General features: G+C 38.0%; 1 protein-coding gene across 9 annotated transcripts in view; it reads right to left on the reverse strand.

Annotated features, from left to right (window-relative positions):
- Positions 1 to 20,536, reverse strand: part of COL28A1 (collagen type XXVIII alpha 1 chain) — a 207,356-nt gene that overhangs the window by 51,753 nt on the left and 135,067 nt on the right. For all 9 annotated transcript variants that reach the window (XM_037737295.1, XM_037737294.1, XM_037737293.1 and 6 more), the window contains 6 exons: positions 19,801 to 19,874; positions 18,722 to 18,790; positions 15,280 to 15,348; positions 15,117 to 15,185; positions 2,646 to 2,714; positions 424 to 492 (listed from right to left, as the gene is read on the reverse strand). In XM_037737295.1, coding sequence (XP_037593223.1) covers positions 424 to 492; positions 2,646 to 2,714; positions 15,117 to 15,185; positions 15,280 to 15,348; positions 18,722 to 18,790; positions 19,801 to 19,874 — 419 coding nt within the window. The remainder of the gene's footprint in view (positions 1 to 423; positions 493 to 2,645; positions 2,715 to 15,116; positions 15,186 to 15,279; positions 15,349 to 18,721; positions 18,791 to 19,800; positions 19,875 to 20,536) is intronic.

The following is a 20,536-nucleotide window of genomic DNA, read 5'->3' on the forward strand; positions in this document are numbered from 1 at the left end:
CCTCTGGAAACAGGCATCAGTACTATTCAAAAGCTCCCAGGTGATTCCACTGTGTGCTAAGATTGGGAAGCCCTGGGCTACCATGGAGGATACAGAGGAGGCCGGGGTAGGGGGACAGCAGGAGAGAGAGAGAGAAGTTGAGTATAAATTTTCCATTCAATTCAGAAAGAGAGGAGAGCAACAAACCATAGAATAGTTCAGTTTTGTGGCAAAGAATTTATATAATGTTTAGCATTTGTTAAAGTATTGTACTCATATCATTTTTACACTTCCAGATGATGTCTCTAAATACTGGATGCCATTTAACTGCTAGGTTCACAATAAATCTATTTTATAATAGTCATTTTTTTGTGTGTTAAAACCTCTTCTCCCCATCGCTCTGCTGAAACAAGAGGTGACTCCAGCACAACCCCATTCACTTACTTTACTTCCTTGTGATCCATAGCCACGGGGGCCAGGAGGGCCAGGCAAGCCTTTCTGCCCAGTATCACCCTGTTAGAAGATGGGAAGAATTTGAAGACAAAATGTAAGAAGACTGAAGAAGAAACAACGTAAGTATTGCTACTCTCAGCTTCATTCTTACTTCAGTCTGACCAGGACCTTCATGCTGCCTATAAGGTACTTCCTATTTTACTTAAAATGCTTCCCCAATATTTTTAAGCCACAGAATTCTTTGCAAACAACACCTTACATATAATCCAAATAAAAATTTAGTAGTAGGCAAAGCTGCCTGGCCTAAGCAGAAATGGAGGCCCAGGCCTCATCTGTCTGGGCCCCCCTTCCTGCTCTACCACCAACCCCAAGAACACCAGGGCTGCCCTGCACCACGTATGAAAACCACTGACATGTGGCTCCACTTAGCCTTAACATGTTGCACTCTTTCAACATGGAGTGCAACTTCACTGGGGTTGCAGTTAAAGATTCAGTGGATATTAATGTGGATTAGTGTCCAAATTTTTAGGAAAATATGTAGACGAAGCAATAAGCAAGGGTAGCACTTCCCAGTATGTGTTCATAAACTGATCCCATGTTTCTTTGGAAAGACTTTGTGGTGGAATAAGATTGGAAAATAGCATACGCTTTCCCTTGGTGATCTCCAGTGCACACTAATATAGTAGATTAGCAGCTCCAACAGGTCCCACATTAAAGAAATTAGTGTAATGTTGCTTATCCCAGAAGTTCCTAAATTAACATTGGATGGAAGAAGCATTGAGAAATGCTAGGTTAATATAAGTTATTGTTTAAGTCAGTCTTTTTATTTCCAGTATTAAAAAAAGCTTGATTTTTTTTTCTGTACATACATTTCTATTATCTGTTATATAAACCCTCTAGTACATCCACTATTGTCACTCTTTTCTTGAGTACCTCTGAAGTACCTTTAAAGGGAGTGTAAGTTCACTGCCTGAAGTTGTCCAACTACACCTGACTGATTCATACAGTTTTCTGCATCTTAAAAGGGAGATGTCTTATCTCTTCCAAACATTTTGACACCCTCCAACAAAACAAGTAAGCATAGTAAGAGGAATACCTGCCAATTGAAAAAAAAACTTTAACAGAAAAAAAATGACAATGAAAAAGAAAAATAGACCCATCTTCCATCACGCAGCAAAATGACTACTAGCATCTTGGGGGAATCTTCCTCCATTTAAAGTGATCTAGAAGGTTCAAAACTAGCATACTGCCAAAAGGGAGTTGATGGACAAAACAAAGATAAACTGAGAATCTTGGTAATTCTGGGATGCCAGTAAAATCTTTGACTCATAAAGCCTTTTCCCTTTCCTCTCTGTGCATTTTTGGCATGAATATACCAATTCGAAATTTGAATTTGTGGTGAGTGATTCATCGACATCTACTTTCCCTATTGAACATGCTTGTTACTTCTTTACCCTACTTTTGAACAAATCAAAGAAATTTGTTGAGCAAGTGAATGAACAATTAAAACCATGTTTCTCAAACTCAGCACCTTTGACATTTCAAGCTGGGTCACTCTTTATGAGAGGAGGCTGTCCTGGGCATTGTAGAATGGTTGGCAGCATCTCTAGACTTGACCTACACAACCAAAAATGCCGCTAGACATTGCCACATGTCCCCTGAGGCAGGGAAGAGAAACAATGTCTCCCTCCTTGAGCAACACTGGATTAAAAGAATAAAAAGATGAATAACCACCAAGCTGAAGGAGACACAGAAAGGAGGGAAACTGGGCCAAAAAAAGTTGCTCTTGTCTTCTCTAGGGACAATCAGTCTAGACCCTTGCACTGAGGCCCTGTCAGAGTAGCTGTGGCCACATAGGGCACAACAGATGCATTAGCAGGTAACCTGTTAATGTATCCTGAGGCACCTCTGCCAAAGTAAAGATGTGCTTCTTGGCAATGGCACAGACTCTAAGAAACCTGGAAATGTTCTGAGCACTTTGCAACTAAAGAGAGGCTGACTTGCTCATTTCTTTTGGGGAAGTGAATGGCTTTATAAACTCAAATGTTTTATTTTACTGAACGTTTACCTGATATAAAAAATAAGACTTTTCATCAGTCATCAAGAAAAAAATAAGTCAACACCAATATGAACACTTACTATGCAGTTACTGTTGACTTGTTTGTCACTGATGGTATCTGACCCTCACACAGAGCACTGAGCTGAGGACTCACCTTTGGCCCCTGGGTTCCTATGCCACGAGGTCCAGAAGGACCTGGAGGGCCTCTGACCCCAGGCTCCCCCTGAAAAGATACAACAAATAACAAGTTACTAATTTTTAAAATATATATATATATATGTATTAATGTCAAAAACTTCTTGAATGTGACTAAGGTACCAATTGAACACTCTTTTCCTACATCTCTTTTCTTTTTCCACTTAGGCAATCTTCAAACATTGGATCCAGGTCCATTTCAAATTAATCAAGTCAATTAACTTCTTGGCAACATTAACTTTTTTCATTACTCTCTTCTTTAGAATTTGGAAAAGTAATTACTAGTATTGTGAATAGAGGATGGAAGAAGGGACAAGAATAAAAACAACCAATAAGAAATATAATCATATCCTGAGCTAGTTGCTTTTATCATTGTATGCAACAAAGCTTATGCTATTTGAGTTAGGGATTGGCTCTATGATATATCTGCCACCTCATTAATTGGAACTGCAGGGTAAACTCTACAAAGGATTTTCAGTTTCACTAAGCCATGACAGCTTCATAGCCGGCAACTATTACCAGAAAATTGGTGGGACCTGATGAAGATAGGTAAAGCCCTGTGGCTAGACCTACTAGAGATGCTAATGATGGCAAGAAGGAGAGAAATAAAAATTGCTTGATTAGCCACCTTCTGTATGCCCAAGACTATGCCACCCATGTTCATATATGTTATTTGATATAATTTAGTCCTTACAATAATCCTGCATTATAATGATGACCAGTTTATGTAACTTCTCTGAACCTCACTTCAGAGACATATGTAGATATTAATTCATCACATATGTAGAAAATAATATCTACATTTCATGGGGCTCAGAGTTAAGTGAGAGAAAGCTTATAAATGCTTCTATTATGATTGTTAACCACAGAATAGGCATTTGGTAAATGTCAGCTCCACCCACCTATTTTATTAAAGCGGAAACTAAGGTTTGCCCAAGTCTCCACAGCTATTAAGATGCAGGGCTAGAAGAATAGAAAAACAGGAACCTCCATAATTGCTAGTGCAGACACTTTGGAAAACATTTTGGCGGTTTCTTTTAAAGTTCAACATAAATTTACCATATGATACAGTCATTTCACTCCTACCTATATATCCAAGGAAAATGAAAACATATGTCCACACAGAGACTTGCATATGAATACCCTTAGTAGCATTATTCATAATAGCCCAAAACTAGAAACAACCTAAATGCCCATCAACTGGTGAATGGACAAAGTGCTGTAAATTCAGCAATAAAAAGGAATAAACTGTGAATACAAGCGATAACATGAATGAACCCCAAAAACCTTATTCTGATGAAAGAAGCCAGACATACTCTATGAGTCCACTTACACAAAATGTCCAAAAAAGGTAACTCCATAGAAACAAAAAGCAGATTAGTCACTGCCAGGGGCCAGGGGTAGCAACATGGATTAACTATAAATGGTCATGAGAGACTTTATTGGAGAGGTAAAAATGTTCTAAAACTGATTTATGGTGATGGCTGTATAGCTTAATAGTAAATATAATTAAAAAATCATTGAATTGGGCCGGGCGCGGTGGCTCACGCCTGTAATCCCAGCACTTTGGGAGGCCGAGGCGGGTGGATCACGAGGTCAAGAGATTGAGACCATCCTGGTCAACGTGGTGAAACCCCATCTCTACTAAAAATACAAAAATTAGCTGGGCATGGTGACGTGTGCCTGTAATCCCAGCTACTCAGGAGGCTGAGGCAGGAGAATTGCCTGAACCCAGGAGGCGGAGGTTGTGGTGAGCCGAGATCGCGCCATTGCACTCCAGCCTGGGTAACAAGAGCGAAACCCCGACTCAAAAAAAAAAAAAAAAAAAAAAAAATCATTGAATTGTATAGTTAAATAGGATGAATTCTATAATGCATAAAATATGCCTGAATAAAGAAATAAAAGAACCAGGGTTGGGCTTTGAACTATCTCCCAAGACCTTTCCCTTAGATCCTGTTTTGCCCATATCCTGTTACCAGCTAAACAGCTTCTAGCTTTCAACGGTGCAAAAACCATAAATTATAAGAAATGTTGAAGTCATTTTTCTAGAAAAACAGTCCATCTTTTAATTTACTTTCTACTTATAAACTCTAAAATACTTCTAGATAACACAAGGCCTTAAAAGGACAGGGGAAATTTTTAAATTGTACTTTATTACAGACTTAATTTTTTTAATGTTTACTTTCATAATTATGTATCTCTCTTTTGCTTACAGGCACTTTTACTATACTGTCTCCATCTCTTCCACTTAGTACTCAGCTGCTTTTAAGGCTACAGGTGCTAATTATCTCTTTAACACCTCTCTCCTACTGACTCCCATCTTTGAATGTCCCCAAGTTCCTGCCAGCTGAAAGGATCACTCCAACATCAAGAGCTCCAAGTAGAGAACATGAAAACCCTCTAGTACTTACATTTCTATTATCACTCTTTTCTTGAGTACCTCTGAAGTACCTTCAAAGGGAGTGTAAGTTCACTGCCCGAAGTTCTCCACTACACCTGACTGATTCATACAGTTTTCTACATCTTAAAAGGGAGATGTCTTATCTCTTTCAAACATTTTGACACCCTTCAACAAAACAAGTAAGCATAGTTAGATAAATTTTACCCCAAATCATTGAATGTTTTATCAGAAATAATACTCTTCTTTGCCCAGTCACCCCAACCCATCCCAGATTTGATGGCTTCCTCTCTTTCATTTCTGTTCACCTGTTCCCTTCCATGATAAGATGAGAAGTTAGGTAGGATAAATCCAGACACCATGTGCTTCCTGCTGTGCTGCAGTAGAGAATGCACCACCCTACCTACTAATGTTCTGGCCAAGAAAAAACCGAACCTGGATGTAAACACATCTCAAGATCTACCAGCTTACAATAATAGATGAAAGATGGAGAAACACAAAACACAGCACCATGAGGATATCATCAACAAATTCTCAAGGACAAATAGCACATTCACAAACTGCGAGCTAAAAACAAGGCACAAGTCAACTTTGATTAAAAGAGAGTTAAGAGCTATCTCAATCAAATGCAATGTGTGGGCATGATTTGGATCTCAGTCCAAACAAACGAATTGTAGCAAATCGATGAGACAAGCTCGAAGATTTGAATGCTGGATATTTGCTATATTAAAGAGTTGTTAATATTTTTTTAGGTTTAATAACGGTATTGCAGTCAAGTTTTTAGAAAGAGTGCTTGCATTTGAGCGGAAAATACTAAAGCTTTATATAGGTGATGTATGAATAGGATGAATTCTATAATGCATAAAATATGCCTGAATAAAGAAATAAAAGAACCAGGGTTGGGCTTTGAACTATCTCCCAAGACCTTTCCCTTAGATAATGCAGTGAGGGGAGGAGTGGAGAATACAGCTAAAACAAGATCAACTATGCGTAGATAATTGTCAAGGAAGTGTGATAAGTAAATGACAGTTCATTTCACTAGTCTTTCCACTTTTGTACATGTGTAAGAATTTTCATAATAAAATGTTTTAATACTATCATTAAAAATCCATAAACAATATCCAGCAAAAGTCTCTCCAGTAAACATGAGAAAATGTTGCTGTAATAGACCTCCTTAATAATAATTCATGATTTTAAAGATATTAAACATGGGCAAAGGGGAGGAGCACACAGGTAGATTCAACATCATTAGTAGAATTTACATGTGTTGTGTATATTATCTGGCTGTACCAAATGTTACATATTTTTTAAATACAGGGATATAGAGAGAAGGCAAGATTTTTTTTTAACAAAGTAGTATGTTTTAAGAAAAAATTTGATACTTTACTATTTAATTCATGATATTTTTCTTGTGAGAATGTAAGCTAAAACCTCCCCTCAACTAGTATTAATCATACTAATACACACACACACACACACACACACACACACACACACACACACACACGGGAAAGCAAGTGAGAAAAACAGTTAAAATAAGTCTCTAGTTTAGCTCAGATCAGCCTTGTCCATGCTCAGTGTTGCTATTCATTTTCTCCTTCATAGTCTCCCTTATTCAGTTCCCCCAACCCTCAACCTTTAGGAGTGTCTGAAGGCCAACTGCGATAGGACAGCTGACCTTGTAGATACCTTGCTGTTCTTTCTGTCCTGCAGCCTCAGCCAGTGAATTTCAAGGTGTGTCTATGTCATCTGTGGTGTTTCAGTGTTCACCTAGAACAAACTGTCCATACTTATCCACATAATTGTTGACACATAGCTATGTTTCACCTATCTAAATAATATTTTGTATCTTTCAAACTATGGGAAAATAATCTAATAGACTCTAAATCAAGTTTTAACATTCTGCAGATGTTAGAATTGGTCTGTAACATGACATGAGGGTTGTTCCTCAGTGTATAAGTACCATATTTTGATAGATGGGAACATTAGGCACTTAATGATCTGAGAATCCACTGAAGCAGTGTCTCTCCACTATGGTGGGGTCTTTGAAAATGATCTTTTGTTGTTCCATGGGCCATGTGTCCATGTTAGCCACCACACCTGGTGAATGTGAGCAAGAGGATTGTGGGCAGGTCTACTCAGCCACTTGCCTTATGATTTTGTCATAAGGCAGCACCATAGGTACCTAGGAAGTGTGTTAACTTGTGATATTTTCAGATATGTGGTTTATTGTCATTGGATAGAGCAACATTCACAAAAAAAGGAAATTACAATAGGTTCCTGCATAGCTGGACATAGCTTCCCACGCAACAGCTGAGGGTTGTTGGAGCCTGCAGAGGGAGCTCTTGTATTAGGAGATAATGAACAGACAGGCAAGCAAATTCTAGTTACCATTGGTAACGACATCTATCACTTTCCTAAGATGACAGTCTTACCCTTATCCCTCCTTCATGCACCCACTCTCTCAAAAGAAGAATGGACTGTTTAGATGGCATACCACTTCCTCTTGGCCCAGAAAAGGGATTCTAGATGGGAGATACTGCTTTCATTTTCACAGGAAATGGCCAAGTTTAGGACTATCTGCAGTACTTGTATATGTGAACTTAACAAGTGATTCAGTGAAGACTACTTAGACCATAACTGCAGAGTGGATAATTTTAACAACTTTAAAAACATACATCATCTTATGCCGGTTCTAAAAATCATACATTGAAGCTTTCCCTTTTTAAATGAAAGAAGAAAAAGAGGAGAGCAAACACATTCACATTCTCATTAGTAAATTTTTACTTTGGCTAATATTAAAACTATTTTAATAAATAAATAAAAATAACATTTATCAAGTTTATTATGCAGCAGGCACTTTTCATTCATTATCTTACCTGATCTTATCAACACCAACTTACTCCATTTTACAGATAAGGAAACTGAGGCTACAGCAGGACACATGACTTGCCACAGCCATTCAAACCCAGGTATGACTCCAAAACCCATCTCCCATTTTGATGTTGGCTGGGACTAGACGCAAGATGCTAACTTTTCCATAGACTTTCTTCCAGCTGCCATTTAATGCAAAGACCACAGCTGTTTGGCTGTGAAACTGTGAAAGTCCTTTTCCTACATTGCCAACCACACTCTCTCAAGGAGAAGAAAGAACATCCTGGATTATAAGATTCATCCTGTATGATACTGGTCCCACATGACCTACACAAGAGCCCAGCTCTCTAAGGCTTCCCTTCCCATTTTCCCTCCATTGCTATTTCTCAGTTTTGTGGTTTACTCCAACATGTTAACTGGCTTCATTCCAGATGTCCTACCTATACCAATTCTTAATCTCTCTTCTTATCCATCCTACAATGTGCTTGATTTGGCAGAGTGATGCATAATATGGCTACCACCACTAGTTATATTTTCATATGTTAGAATTCATAAAGATGTTTTATGTACATTATTCTATTAATTTATCAGAATAAACCTGTGAAGTAGGCATTATTATCCCAAATCACAGATAAGAGTGCTAAGCCTCAGGAAGACTAAATGAATTGCTGAGGTCACACAGCTAATAAGTGGCAAGGTTTCAAGGTGGAGCAGTGACAAGGAAACAACCCATCATACCTTATGGGTTTTCTAAAAATATCAATACAATATTTGAGGAAATAATCAGCCCATTAGATTATTTTCCTCCCCCTCACACCCCACCCCCCCACACACTAATGAGGCTTTAATCATTCTCTCTCCCTTTGTACCAGCTAAGTTCCGGCCACTCTTTGAGAAGATGGTGGAAGCAAGATATTCTTGTTCCAAAAGTGGTTTCATGCTTTTCTACTTGGGGACAATAAAAGCAAATTAAATTCACTGTGAAAGAATCAGCCTCTTAAGGATGTTCCAAAGAATGGTACTCTAAAGATTCTGCTAAATGATGAAACTGAGGAATGACTAGGTTTTAAAATAAGGTAAAAGTCAGAGTGATGACAGCAGCTGCTTAATATTTCTTTCTTTCTGGTTTTTAAATAAAATTAAGAAATAACTACTCCAACTACCACAAACATAGGCAGAACTCTGGAAACAATTATGTAATTCCACCTAGGTCATGAGTTAGAACCTCTTAAATACCTCACTCATAGTAGTCAGAATGTCAATGGAAGTTTTAGAGTCTTTATTCTTGGCATATGCACAGACAAGCCAGATATTGGCAATGTATAATGATTACTGAATGACCATTGTCACGTGACTCAGTCATTTCTCACTGACACCCTTTAATATGAATAGGAAGATGGTACCAACTGTCAGCATGATCATCATGCAGATGAGAAAATAATTACACAGATGCTAGAAAATGATCTTTTGTTGTTCCATGGGCCATGTGTCCATGTTAGCCACCACACATGGTGAATGTGAGCAAGAGGATTGTGGGCAGGTCTTACTCAGCCACGAAAGTTCTCAAATTGATATCACATTTCCTCTCAAGTATTTTTTTACCTTTAAATTTCAAAGTATTTTAAAGCATTTTCAATTCCTTGAATCAATTTCTCTCCTAAAACTTTAATATTCACCCCAAAACCGCTGATAATTTTAAAACTTCTTGTTGATTGTTTTTTACTTTTCTCAAAATCAACTCATCAGAGATAAGCAAATGATTGCCTTTTGCCAAGAACTTCATTGAAGAAGAAGAGTCTTTCTTATTTAGCTTGGTTAGAAACCTTGAAAACAGAAACATTGATACTGCCCTTATGACAGGGAGAAGAGCAGGCTGTCTTGTACTAAAACTAAATATAATTTTCCACTGGGAGAAAGTTCCTCCAAGTCTGCATGATTAAAAATAAAAATGTGTTAATGGTGATGTGGGCGATGAATGTTAAGGGGATTTACCGTGTGTCTCCAGGGCTGAAGTGAGTGTACACACTCATGCGAAGAGAAATACAAAGCTAGGAAAGCAGCAAGGAGAGATGAAAGCAATACTGAAAGTCATGAGGTGAACTGGAGTGCAGCTCAGATTTGAGAGATCAGGCATGGAACTGCGTTGGGGAGTAACCTTGAAAAGTCACCTTTTTCTGGTCTGGGATATGACTCTTTATGAAACCTCTGGGTCAAACTGCCTGGCATCTAAACTTTGTATGGCTCTGGCTTTAATTAGTTCTGTTTTGGGCTGATTGTTCAGCCTGAGGCAATTTTGCAATCATGTTACAGGGAGGTAGCTTTCTTCAAGTACACTTTGGAATTATGGGCCCTTAACTTCATTATTAAGTCTGTAACCTAGGCTAGCCCTCCTTGTTGGACACTGTTCAAAATGGAGTTCCTTGTCCAGTCTATGTCTGCCAATGGAATCCACATATTCCTAATGTATCTCTATGTGAATCAGTCCTCTGTTCCACCATGCCTGTTGGTGGAGTGTACATATGTGAGCCATTGCAGAGAACAGAGGGGCAATTCAGATGCTGGGAACATTTTTAGAATAATGATACTCAGTGGAATTCTACATAGACTTGCATTTTATTACTATGGGCCAGTTTTGTCAAATAAAGCATTTATTTACAATACGCAAACATGTAAAGTTACTGAAAATTATTTAACTCTTTTGGGTTTTAGGTTTATGCTTCTCTTTACTGTTTACGTAATTTAAGTTTTGACAATAGAAAAGAGAAACAATCCAATTGCATACAAAACTGCCTAAATAGAAGATGGACAGCATAGGAGATTGGGCATCTGTGGATCAGGGAGTCATGCTTTCTGCTCTAATTGATTCATCCATTTAGTTTTTCATTCATTCATCCATATCCATAGCCCCTCTCATATACAAAAAAATATATAGCATCAAAAATGTGCACATTATAAAGAGGCAAGTTGTTCAACTTGTCTGGTCCTTCATTTTCTTCATCTATAAAACAGGGGGACTGTTAAAAATGTCATAATATTCTGGAAATACTTAGGTAATATACAATCATTATAATAATAAGAGTAATTATACCTGTAATAACAACAACAATCCAACAAGTCTTTTCTGCCCACAGACTTATGCCAACAACTTGATGGTTAAGAGGTCCTAACCCCAAATCCAGATCTCCTCTGTGCAAAAATCAGCCTAAGTTCAACCACTCCAAGGCTTTGGAGAGGGTCATAGCTTTCCTTGTGATGATCCAACTTCCTGAAAGGGCCCGAAAAAAGCTAAGAGAGGGGCGTGGCAGGCTGCACCTGCCCTTAGGGAACTCAGGAGATCCACTACTTATATTCCTTTTCTATGACGCCAGAAATAAACTCTTATACTCAGGCATATCAGGAAATCAGCCCTTGGGCTACGTGTACCTTATGAAGCTTTGGGGGTAAAAACACAGGAGCAGAGTTATCTGCAGCTTCTCAAAGAGAAATGAGATGTATGGCATGTTTTTCCTTGAATTATAAGAAGTTCTCTTAATATCTAAGGCTCCAGTGAAGAAAAGCAGGCAGTGATGGGTAGGGTCTTGGAGCTTGGCTTCCCCATCAATAAGCCAGGAGATTGGATTCAGGAGTGAGGACACTGGATGAAGACTTCCCACTTAGCAAGAAACCAAATTATCAGTTCCTCTTCCCAGCATGTTTCAAATGTGAGTTTAAAAACTATATCTACTCTCTCCTTCAAAGTCGTAGTTTTTATCAGAATTTTTGAAATATCTCAGAAAGTCTTGCCAAATTTGATTTAAATTAAAGGTAAGTGTATCTAGAAGGATGATACCCACAGATATCGTAGGGAATTTTTCTACTTGGAAAAAAGCCATGGAGAACCACAAGGGTGCTAGATGTGAGGGACTGCTTTTTATATGTTTTGAAACACAGAAGCTTTGAGTTTAACATCTGTGTCATATGCTAAACACATGTGACCTTAACTAAACAGCACAAAAACCCACCATAAATTCATTGTCAACCTTAATGGTTTCCTCATTTCAAAACACATTTGTTTTGTAAGTTAATGCCTTAAGGCCACAATTTTAAGGTGACTACACAAAGCTTAAATGAAAAACATATCAGGATCTATATGGCTATACTACCACACACACACACACACACACCGTTTCTCTGCCATTTTAATTCAAAAAGGGAGAAATTTTGCACACATTTGGGTCCTGTGTTTCTGTTGCCACGGACAATTTTTGCTATTTTCAGAATTTCCCCTCCACTTTACCAAGCCAGAAGGGCCAAGTTAACTGGAATTATCTTCCTTTCTTTGCCAGTTTCTGTCTATGAATCTCTCTCTCTCTCTCTCTCTCTCTGTCTCTCTCTCTCTCCCTCCCTACACCCCTAGTGCTCTGTGTATATTTGTGTGCGTGTGTGTGTTTCCAAAAATTTTCTTCAGAAAAAAAGGCTACATTGAGATATTGAAGCTTCTGTAAAAAAAAAAGGAGAGATAATTTTTAAAGTTACTTAAAAGCTGGCATTTACTTTTAGACTTTCCTTTATTTTCAAGTTTATGACCCAAGTTCCCTTGATTCTAAAACCAGCTCACTCTCCTAACATCTCCTTCCAGGGCTAGAGAAATTCTGAACAACACAATTTCCATGGGAAGAGACAAGAGGCAATGGAAGGAAGGAAAAGCAGCTGAGAGGGAGGGGGGCAGACAGGTAGGTCCTAGCTAGTACTTTTTTGCTTGAGTTCTGCCTGCAGCTGGAAGCAAACCGTGGACCGCTGCTTCCACTCAGCCTCCCATGTGGGCTCCACAGACCATGAGAGTTTCACTTCAGATACATCTTCTGGCAGCATATTAGCCATTTCAAAAAACAATAGACAAGATGAAGTTTTGGACACCTTGTTTCTCACCTTTTTCCCCCTAAAATGTAGATGAAGGCATATCAAGGGACTTTTGGAGGAAAATGGCATATGACATCATTTAGTAAATGTTTTAGTCTGTATCTTAGAAAATCTGAGTGAAATATTCACAAGAATTGGGTTTTTAAATTTTTTTTTTTTTAATGGAGTCTCGCTCTGTCACCCAGGCCGGAGTGCAATGGCGTGATCTCAGCTCACTGCAACTTCCATCTTCTGGATTCAAGCAATCCTCCTGCCTAAGCCTCCCAAGTAGCTGGGATTACAGGTGTGCACCAGCATGGCTGCCTAATTTTTTAATTTTTAGTAGAAACGGGGTTTTACCATGTTGGCCTGGCTGGTCTCGAACTCCTGACCTCAGGTAATCTGCCCACCTCAGCCTCCCAAAGTGCTGGGATTACAGGCAAGAGCCACCATACCCAGCTAATTTTTTAATGTTTTTATCTGTGCCTAAGTGCCTGTCTTTATTATTATTGCTCAATGTAAAGTAGTAACATAATTATATCATTTAATATAACATCATGTCTACTTACATAAAAAATTTATAATAATCTACTCTGTGAAAACATAATTGATCACATTTCCATTGGAATATACACATTCCAGTATATATTAAATATACTTCATTTCATGTCTTATTTTAAATAGAAATAAGCTTCTACCTCCCTAACTAAAGAAATATTCAATATACAAGTTCTTACCATCGCTTCAGAGCAGAAAATAATGAGGTCTACCTATTGAATTTATCTTTCTTTTTTTTTTTTTTAATTTTAGCATTTTGACAGCTGCTATGCCTTAAAGAAAAAAGAATACATCAGTACCCAAATTTGGTGCAGTTTACTCATACTGCTGAGCCTTATTCAAGGATCTGATGTAGTTCTGAGTCAGACTAAGCCAGATCCTTTATCAGAGCACCTGAGGTTCATCCTCTCTGTACAGTGGACACAGCACTATCAGATATATTCTTACTGAACTTTCATCATTACCCCTAGAAGCAGAGATGGGGCAGGTATCAAGATTTCCCCTTAAATATGATATTTAGTGCCTTGTGTCTCCAATCTTTTATTCTACCTGGGAGAGAGCAAAGAGGCACTTCTAAGTTTTGTGGCAGGGGCAAAAACCAAGAGAAGAGGTTGGCATTAGCACATATAATATCTTTTCTCTCTAGTGACCTGAAAACAATCATAAACTAAGTAGATATATTTCAAAACAAAAAGTTTTCCTTTAGGGTAATATTGATCATTTATTCATTTTCCATTCATTCAACAGGTTATAGAGCTCCTATTGAATGGTAACCTAGTTCTGGTGACATGAAATTAGGAGGAAGCAAAGCAAAAATCCTGCCCACGGGGAGAAATGACAGAAGCTGCAGTTGGGGCATGAAGGGTGTTCAAGGCCATGGGAAGTATTCAAAGTCTGCTCTGAGTACAAAGAGAAGCCACCAAGGTGTTTCTAGGAAGGAACGTTATATGGTCTGATTTATGGTTTTAAAAGACCACTGTTGCTACTAAGTTATAGGAGGACAGAGGTGAGATAGAGGGAAGAACAGTGAAGAGGCTATTTTTACAGCCCAGGTAAGAGATGACATAGTCTGCTTGGCAGAAGCAGAAAGAGAAAAGGAGCCAGAGCTGAGAGTAATTTTGACAGTAGCATTGATAAGAGTTACTAAAGGACTAGGCATGGAGGAAGGAGACGGAAAGGAAGAGATCAAGGATGATGCTTAGTCCTTCTGGCTTGAGCATGGGAGAGCCATTTGCAGGGTTACAGGGCAAAAATCAAGGATTTTATTTTATGTTAAATTAGAGATGTTTGTGAGAAGCCCAAGAAGGGATACATGATAAGAAACTAGATACATGAGACCAGATCTTAAGGGAGAAAATATAGGTATTTGGAAGCCATGAATGTGTGGACAGTGATTAAAGCCATGGGGCTGGATGAGAGTACCTAGGGAAAGAGTATGGCTAGAGGAGAGAGGAGGGCTCTGACTTGAACCCTGATGTTGATATAAGAAGAGGAAGCAGCAAAGGAGTGTGAGTTGCTATCAGAGAAGGAGGAGGCAAACCATAAAGTTAGTCTACATGTTCAGATTAGTTCCCCAGAAGTCCATAGATAAGGGCAAATAACTTTATCAATTATTCCAGACACCTCTAATTTTCTATCTGATAAAATATTTCATCTTTACCAAAATCGCCTACCTATAGGCACACTCTTGGAAGCTAGTATGTTGCCTACTTTAAATCTCACCTTTGCTCCAGTGTCTCCCACTCCACGTAAACCCATCGGCCCAGGGGGTCCTGGTAATCCTCGAGGTCCCTGAGATGACATAGTAAGGGAGCGAGTGAGCATCCGTGTTGTATGCAACACTCAAAAGGAAGGGAGGAAGTGAAGAAAAAAATGTCCCACTTACAGGCACACCAGGATAGCCATCGCCTTTGAGTCCTGGAGCACCCACTGGTCCCTGAGGGCCTTGAACACCCTGGGTAAATTCCAACATCAGTGAAATCATGAGACTCAATGATAAAACACCTGGTTAATCTTAAGCATAACACCAACTCAATATGCCAATGGTAGATTTCTAACCCAGGACTTACAAAATGATTTATTGCTAATATTTTAATTTTTTAAATAATAAATTTTTAGTGCATTGTAAATCAAGGAGAAGTATAAAAAAGAAAATTTAGTAAGCACAATGTGAGATGAATAGAAAATAATACATAGCAAAATTTTGAGTATGGAATAACTAGAGTTTCCTATTGTTGTGTTAAATCTATTGTCTTCATTAATGGGGCCCGAATTATATGGGGAATAAGTAAAGCCAGATGAAAATAAAAACACATTAATTTTTCAAAAACAAGTTATGAAGGGTTAGAGTTTGTGATTCATATCTTGAGACCTAGGAAAAAGTTGTAAATATTGTTTTACAGTGATGACCTTAAGTATCCAAAACTTTTAGTAGCAACCCTTAGTCTCCTATAGAAAGAGCAGGAAGGGGTGATTACTGTCCTTTGGATGACAGACTTTATTAAGACTTATAACTCTCTCACAAACAGAAATCCGAAAAATTTCTGACAAAAGTAAAATGGGGGGAGAGAAAAAAATTAAGAAGAATCTTTTAGAAGATTACCTACAAGTCCATTAAACTTATATTTAAAACTTACAATACTTCATTTTACAACACATTCCGCTAATCTGTTATTGGTTGATAACTCTTGCAACAGCCCTTGTCAATATCAGCCCTGGTTTTGATAAAGAGCTGCTCATGTTTTAAAATATTTATGGTTTTTCTTTATATTGGTAGGAAACTTTAACAACAGGCAGACTTTTGTTTTCCAAGAATGGAGAAAGAAAGTAGCAGGACTCTTAAGAACTTTCCTTACATGCCAGCAAAGTTGGAGATCAAACTGCCATTATTCCAAGTGAAAACACTGCCCAAAGTCCAACTCCCAAAACCTATTCTCAACTCTACTCCAATAAATGAATAATTGATTTGGAAATGGGAAAAAAAATTACATGCTCTTTAAGCACTCAGAAAGTTTATTTTAAAAACTATGAATGCAACAGCTGTTTTTTTCCTGTTAAACTGAAAGGCTGTTTTTATGTGGTTAACCTTCTTAAGAATGATCATCTTTAGGAAATATGTGGCCACTTACAAAAATTTAATGTGCTATTCATTATCAGCAAAAACTCAAGGTGATGTTTTAAAGTTGAATGAGAGAAAAGAAGCCCATGGTCTTCAGGAAGGTAAATATTGGTGAATTCTAGCTACAAGAAACTGGTCACTTCTCAGAACCAATTGTTTATACTATTCCAACCACATTTAAGGTTAAAGCTCTAAACATTGACATATGAAACTTGTCCCAAAATAAGTTTTCCTCTTATCTCCACATTTATACAAGGAGAGAGCCATCAATAAAATAAAGCAGTAACTGCTCCCTGGTTGAGTCAAAAGGAAAAGAACACTGGAATCAAAATTTATTTTTCAGTTTTTATTTCTATAGCCCAAACTTGCAACAAATTATCGGCAGCTGCTCTTGTTTAACATCTGACACCACAGTGGAGGGAAAAACCATTAAAACACTCACAGTTTATCAACATCCTTTTTCTAGAGATCTTTGTCCTCGCTTCTGCAAAAATTTCAGGTAGCTTTTTACTTCTGTTATTAATAAGAAATATCAAGGAGCAAGAGGAGGTGCGGTATTTATTTTGGATTCCTTACTGTATTTTTATAGATGGAATTTTGCCACTTGGCTTTTCTGCACTGGATTCAAGGAAATGTCCTACAAAGTGATTTACTTCAAAGTATTTCTCTCATTCAATAGAAATTAGGGCAAAAATAGAAACCTAGTATTTTGAAATCAGCTTTAGGGGGTGTCTGGGAGACCCCTGAAGTATTACACAAAATGAAATTAATGTGCTAAAACTTCCACCAGACATTCAAAGGTGTGTATGACTCTCCAAAAACTGAAAAACTAATGAACTAGGGAACAACGACAGAAAGAGTACCATTAGAGTCCAAGGGAGTAGCAAAATGCTTGGATGAGGAGGCAAATATCTTTAAATACCATCACCTATGATACCTAATAATCATCAGCAGGAAACAGGTGGGGCCTATAAACTCTGACAGCACATTTAATTGGATTGTATTCCTACTGCAAATAGAAGTAGACAGAGAGAGATGTATAAATCATGAATTGTGACTTCACAGCTATCAATTTATTAAAATTGTCATGCAGAAGTAATTGATCAAGGTCATATCTGTAGTTTTCACACCAGAAAATTTGCTCTTGTTTCCTTGAGTTGTCTATATAGCTTGTGTTTCTAAAGAGACTGGTCTACATAGTTTGGACTACCTTGGGATCTGGGGGAAGCAGATGAACAATTTGTCCAAGTTTGCCCAAGATTTTCCCAGTTTTAGCCCTTAAAGTCATGCGTTCCAGGAACCCCTTCAAGTCTGGGCAAACCAGGGCAGCTGTGACTCTAGCAGGGAGGACTGACTGTTAAAGCCAGAAGAACAGGGAGGCTCAAGATTCTCCCTTTACTTTTAATAAGAACCACTCCAATTTATGTCAGTTTTACATAACAGGTTTTGTATCATATTTTATTTAAAAGATGACTCCATGTTTTCTTCTTTTAACTTTGAAAGTCATCAATTTAGTACTTGAACCCTTTTATCTAGATGAGACAACTTAATATGGAAGCACATAAGCAAGCTTCAAAGCTATGTAACAACATGCTATTGATTTAAAAAGTGCTAATTATGGGGCCCTGAAGCCTGTCTTCATAAACAGATCTGCTGGTTGATACCCAGGAATGTTATAAATGCTAAATTTTGCTGTGATGCTGGGTATAGTGTGAGAAGGAAAACGGTGCTTCGTTGCCATGAAAAACCACATACGATTACAGAAACATAGTTTCTTCTTAATTATTTGTATTTCCCTTTGAACTAACTCCAAAGGATGAATAAATTAAAGCAAGAAATTTTTACTCAACAACGCTTCCAAGGAGAGATGATTTTTTGGACAATGTTTTGCAGAACGGATACTTTAGGCATTAACATGTAAATGAAGAAGCCAGAGGCCATTTAATTTCTTGTATCACAGGCAGTGCAAAAGAGCATTTTCAAACAATTATCTAATAAGCAAAAATTTAACCATAATAGCTATTTTTTCCACATGTATGAAAAATAACTATGTGACTGCTTATTTTTTTAATAAAAGGGAATAGCTATATTCTTACATTTTAGTTCATCAATGTAGAGACTTTGCAAGTAGAAAAATCGACTTATGCATTAAATCTACCTTCGTTTATTTCAAATACAGAAAAACAAAAAGAACATGAATAAAGCATACCTTTGGTCCTCGAATAGAAAGTCCAGGTTCTCCTTTAAATCCAGGCATCCCAGGTCCTCCTCTATCTCCCTGTACATTTCAAATAACATTTCACAGGTTACAGTTGTGCAAGAAACCATATGACACATAGCAAAAAAAGAGTATTGGCCACTCTCTATAAAGAGCTTAATCTGTCCATCTCTGACCTTGAGATAGTATATTCTTCAAACATATTTGAGGGGAATTTCAAATCCTAAGTAAACAACACCTGTCAGTAAAGACTATTACTGCTGTTAGGAGAAAGTCCATTGAAATAATACGTGGCAATTCAGACTCAAATATTTAAACTTTAGGTAAGAATGGCCATTCCTAAAGTCTAAAAATTTGAGTCTCAATTGCCACGTATTATTTCAATGGACTTTCTCCTAACAGCAGTAATAGTCTTTACTGACAGGTGTCAGTGAAGACCAGGTGCAGTGGCTTACACCTATAATTCAAACATTTTGGGAGGCCAAGGCAGGTGGACCACTTGAATCCAGGAGTCTGAGACCAGCCTGGCCAACATAGCGAAATCCTGCCTCTACTAAAACTACAAAAATTATTCAGGTATGGTGGCACACCTGTAATCCCAGCTACTTGGGTGGCTGAGGCAGGAGAATCACTTGAGCTCAGAAGGTGGAGGTTGCAGTGAGCCAAGATCGCACCACTGCCCTCCAGCCTGGGGACAGAGTGAGACTCTGTCTCAAAAAACCAACCAACCAACCAACTTGAGTGGATATCTCTTCTGCTAGACTCTTCAATTATAAATCCCGGTGGATTCTTCTGAATAAATGTACTAAATTCTTACCTGCATTGGGGTTTAGGATTTGGAAAAGGTAAAGAAGGGTAAAGTGACAAGCTTGGGACTAGGAGCACAAAATCTGGTTTTAGTCCTAAATCTGCTGCTCGCTGTAGTTTGCTTATCTGTGAAGTTTCAGAGTTGAACTGAATCATTTCTAAGCATTTTCCAAAACTAAAATTCTAGTTCACTGATACCATGATTTTTTTTCTCCAACTGCCAAAGGGTCAAGAAAAAGAAAATAATTCCCAAAAATATATACCTTTGGCCCAGGTGGTCCAGGAATTGATGTTCCAGGCATTCCAAAGGGGCCCATAATGCCCGGTTCACCCTTAAAAACAGCAAAATGCTCAGTTCATTTCAAGCAGAGAAAGCACACAGAGACAATATTAAGAAGAGTATAGAAATGTCTGCAGATTTTTGAATAATATTATGACCTCTACCTGCTTCAAAGACCAATGTGAAAATAATTTAAGCATCTTTTGTAAACCACTGCTAAAGTATTGACTAGTAAGATTTCGGTGCTTTTAAATAAATACGTTCAATTAATTATTGAAGGTTAAGAAAAGTTTAGCTCTTGTGTATCCTTTTATTAGCTAATAAAAATTATGCAATTCATGGTGCTTCCCTTTTGTGTTGTATGCTGGGAAGTTCAGAGAGAAATTTTTTTTTCAACATAACAATTATCTTCAGCAAATGTTTTAGAGTGTGCTTCTAGGTAATAACTCTTTTTTCTTTGTTGTTTTATTTTAATGGCCCAAGGTATAACAGTCTTCCATTCTCTGTTATCTCACATCCTTTTTGAGAAGTAGAACCCCTAGGGGCTGGGCGCAGTGGCTCACACCTGTAATCGCAGCACTTTGGGAGGCCAAGGCAGGCAGATCACTGAGGTCAGGAGTTTGGGGCCAGCGTGGCCAACATGGCAAAATGCTGTCTCTACTAAAAATACAAAAAATTAGCCGGGCATGGTGGTGTGTGCCTGTAATCCTAGCTACTTA

Source organism: Cebus imitator, unplaced genomic scaffold (genome assembly GCF_001604975.1).
Source record: "Cebus imitator isolate Cc_AM_T3 unplaced genomic scaffold, Cebus_imitator-1.0 Scaffold37, whole genome shotgun sequence".
Taxonomy (NCBI): domain Eukaryota; kingdom Metazoa; phylum Chordata; class Mammalia; order Primates; family Cebidae; genus Cebus; species Cebus imitator.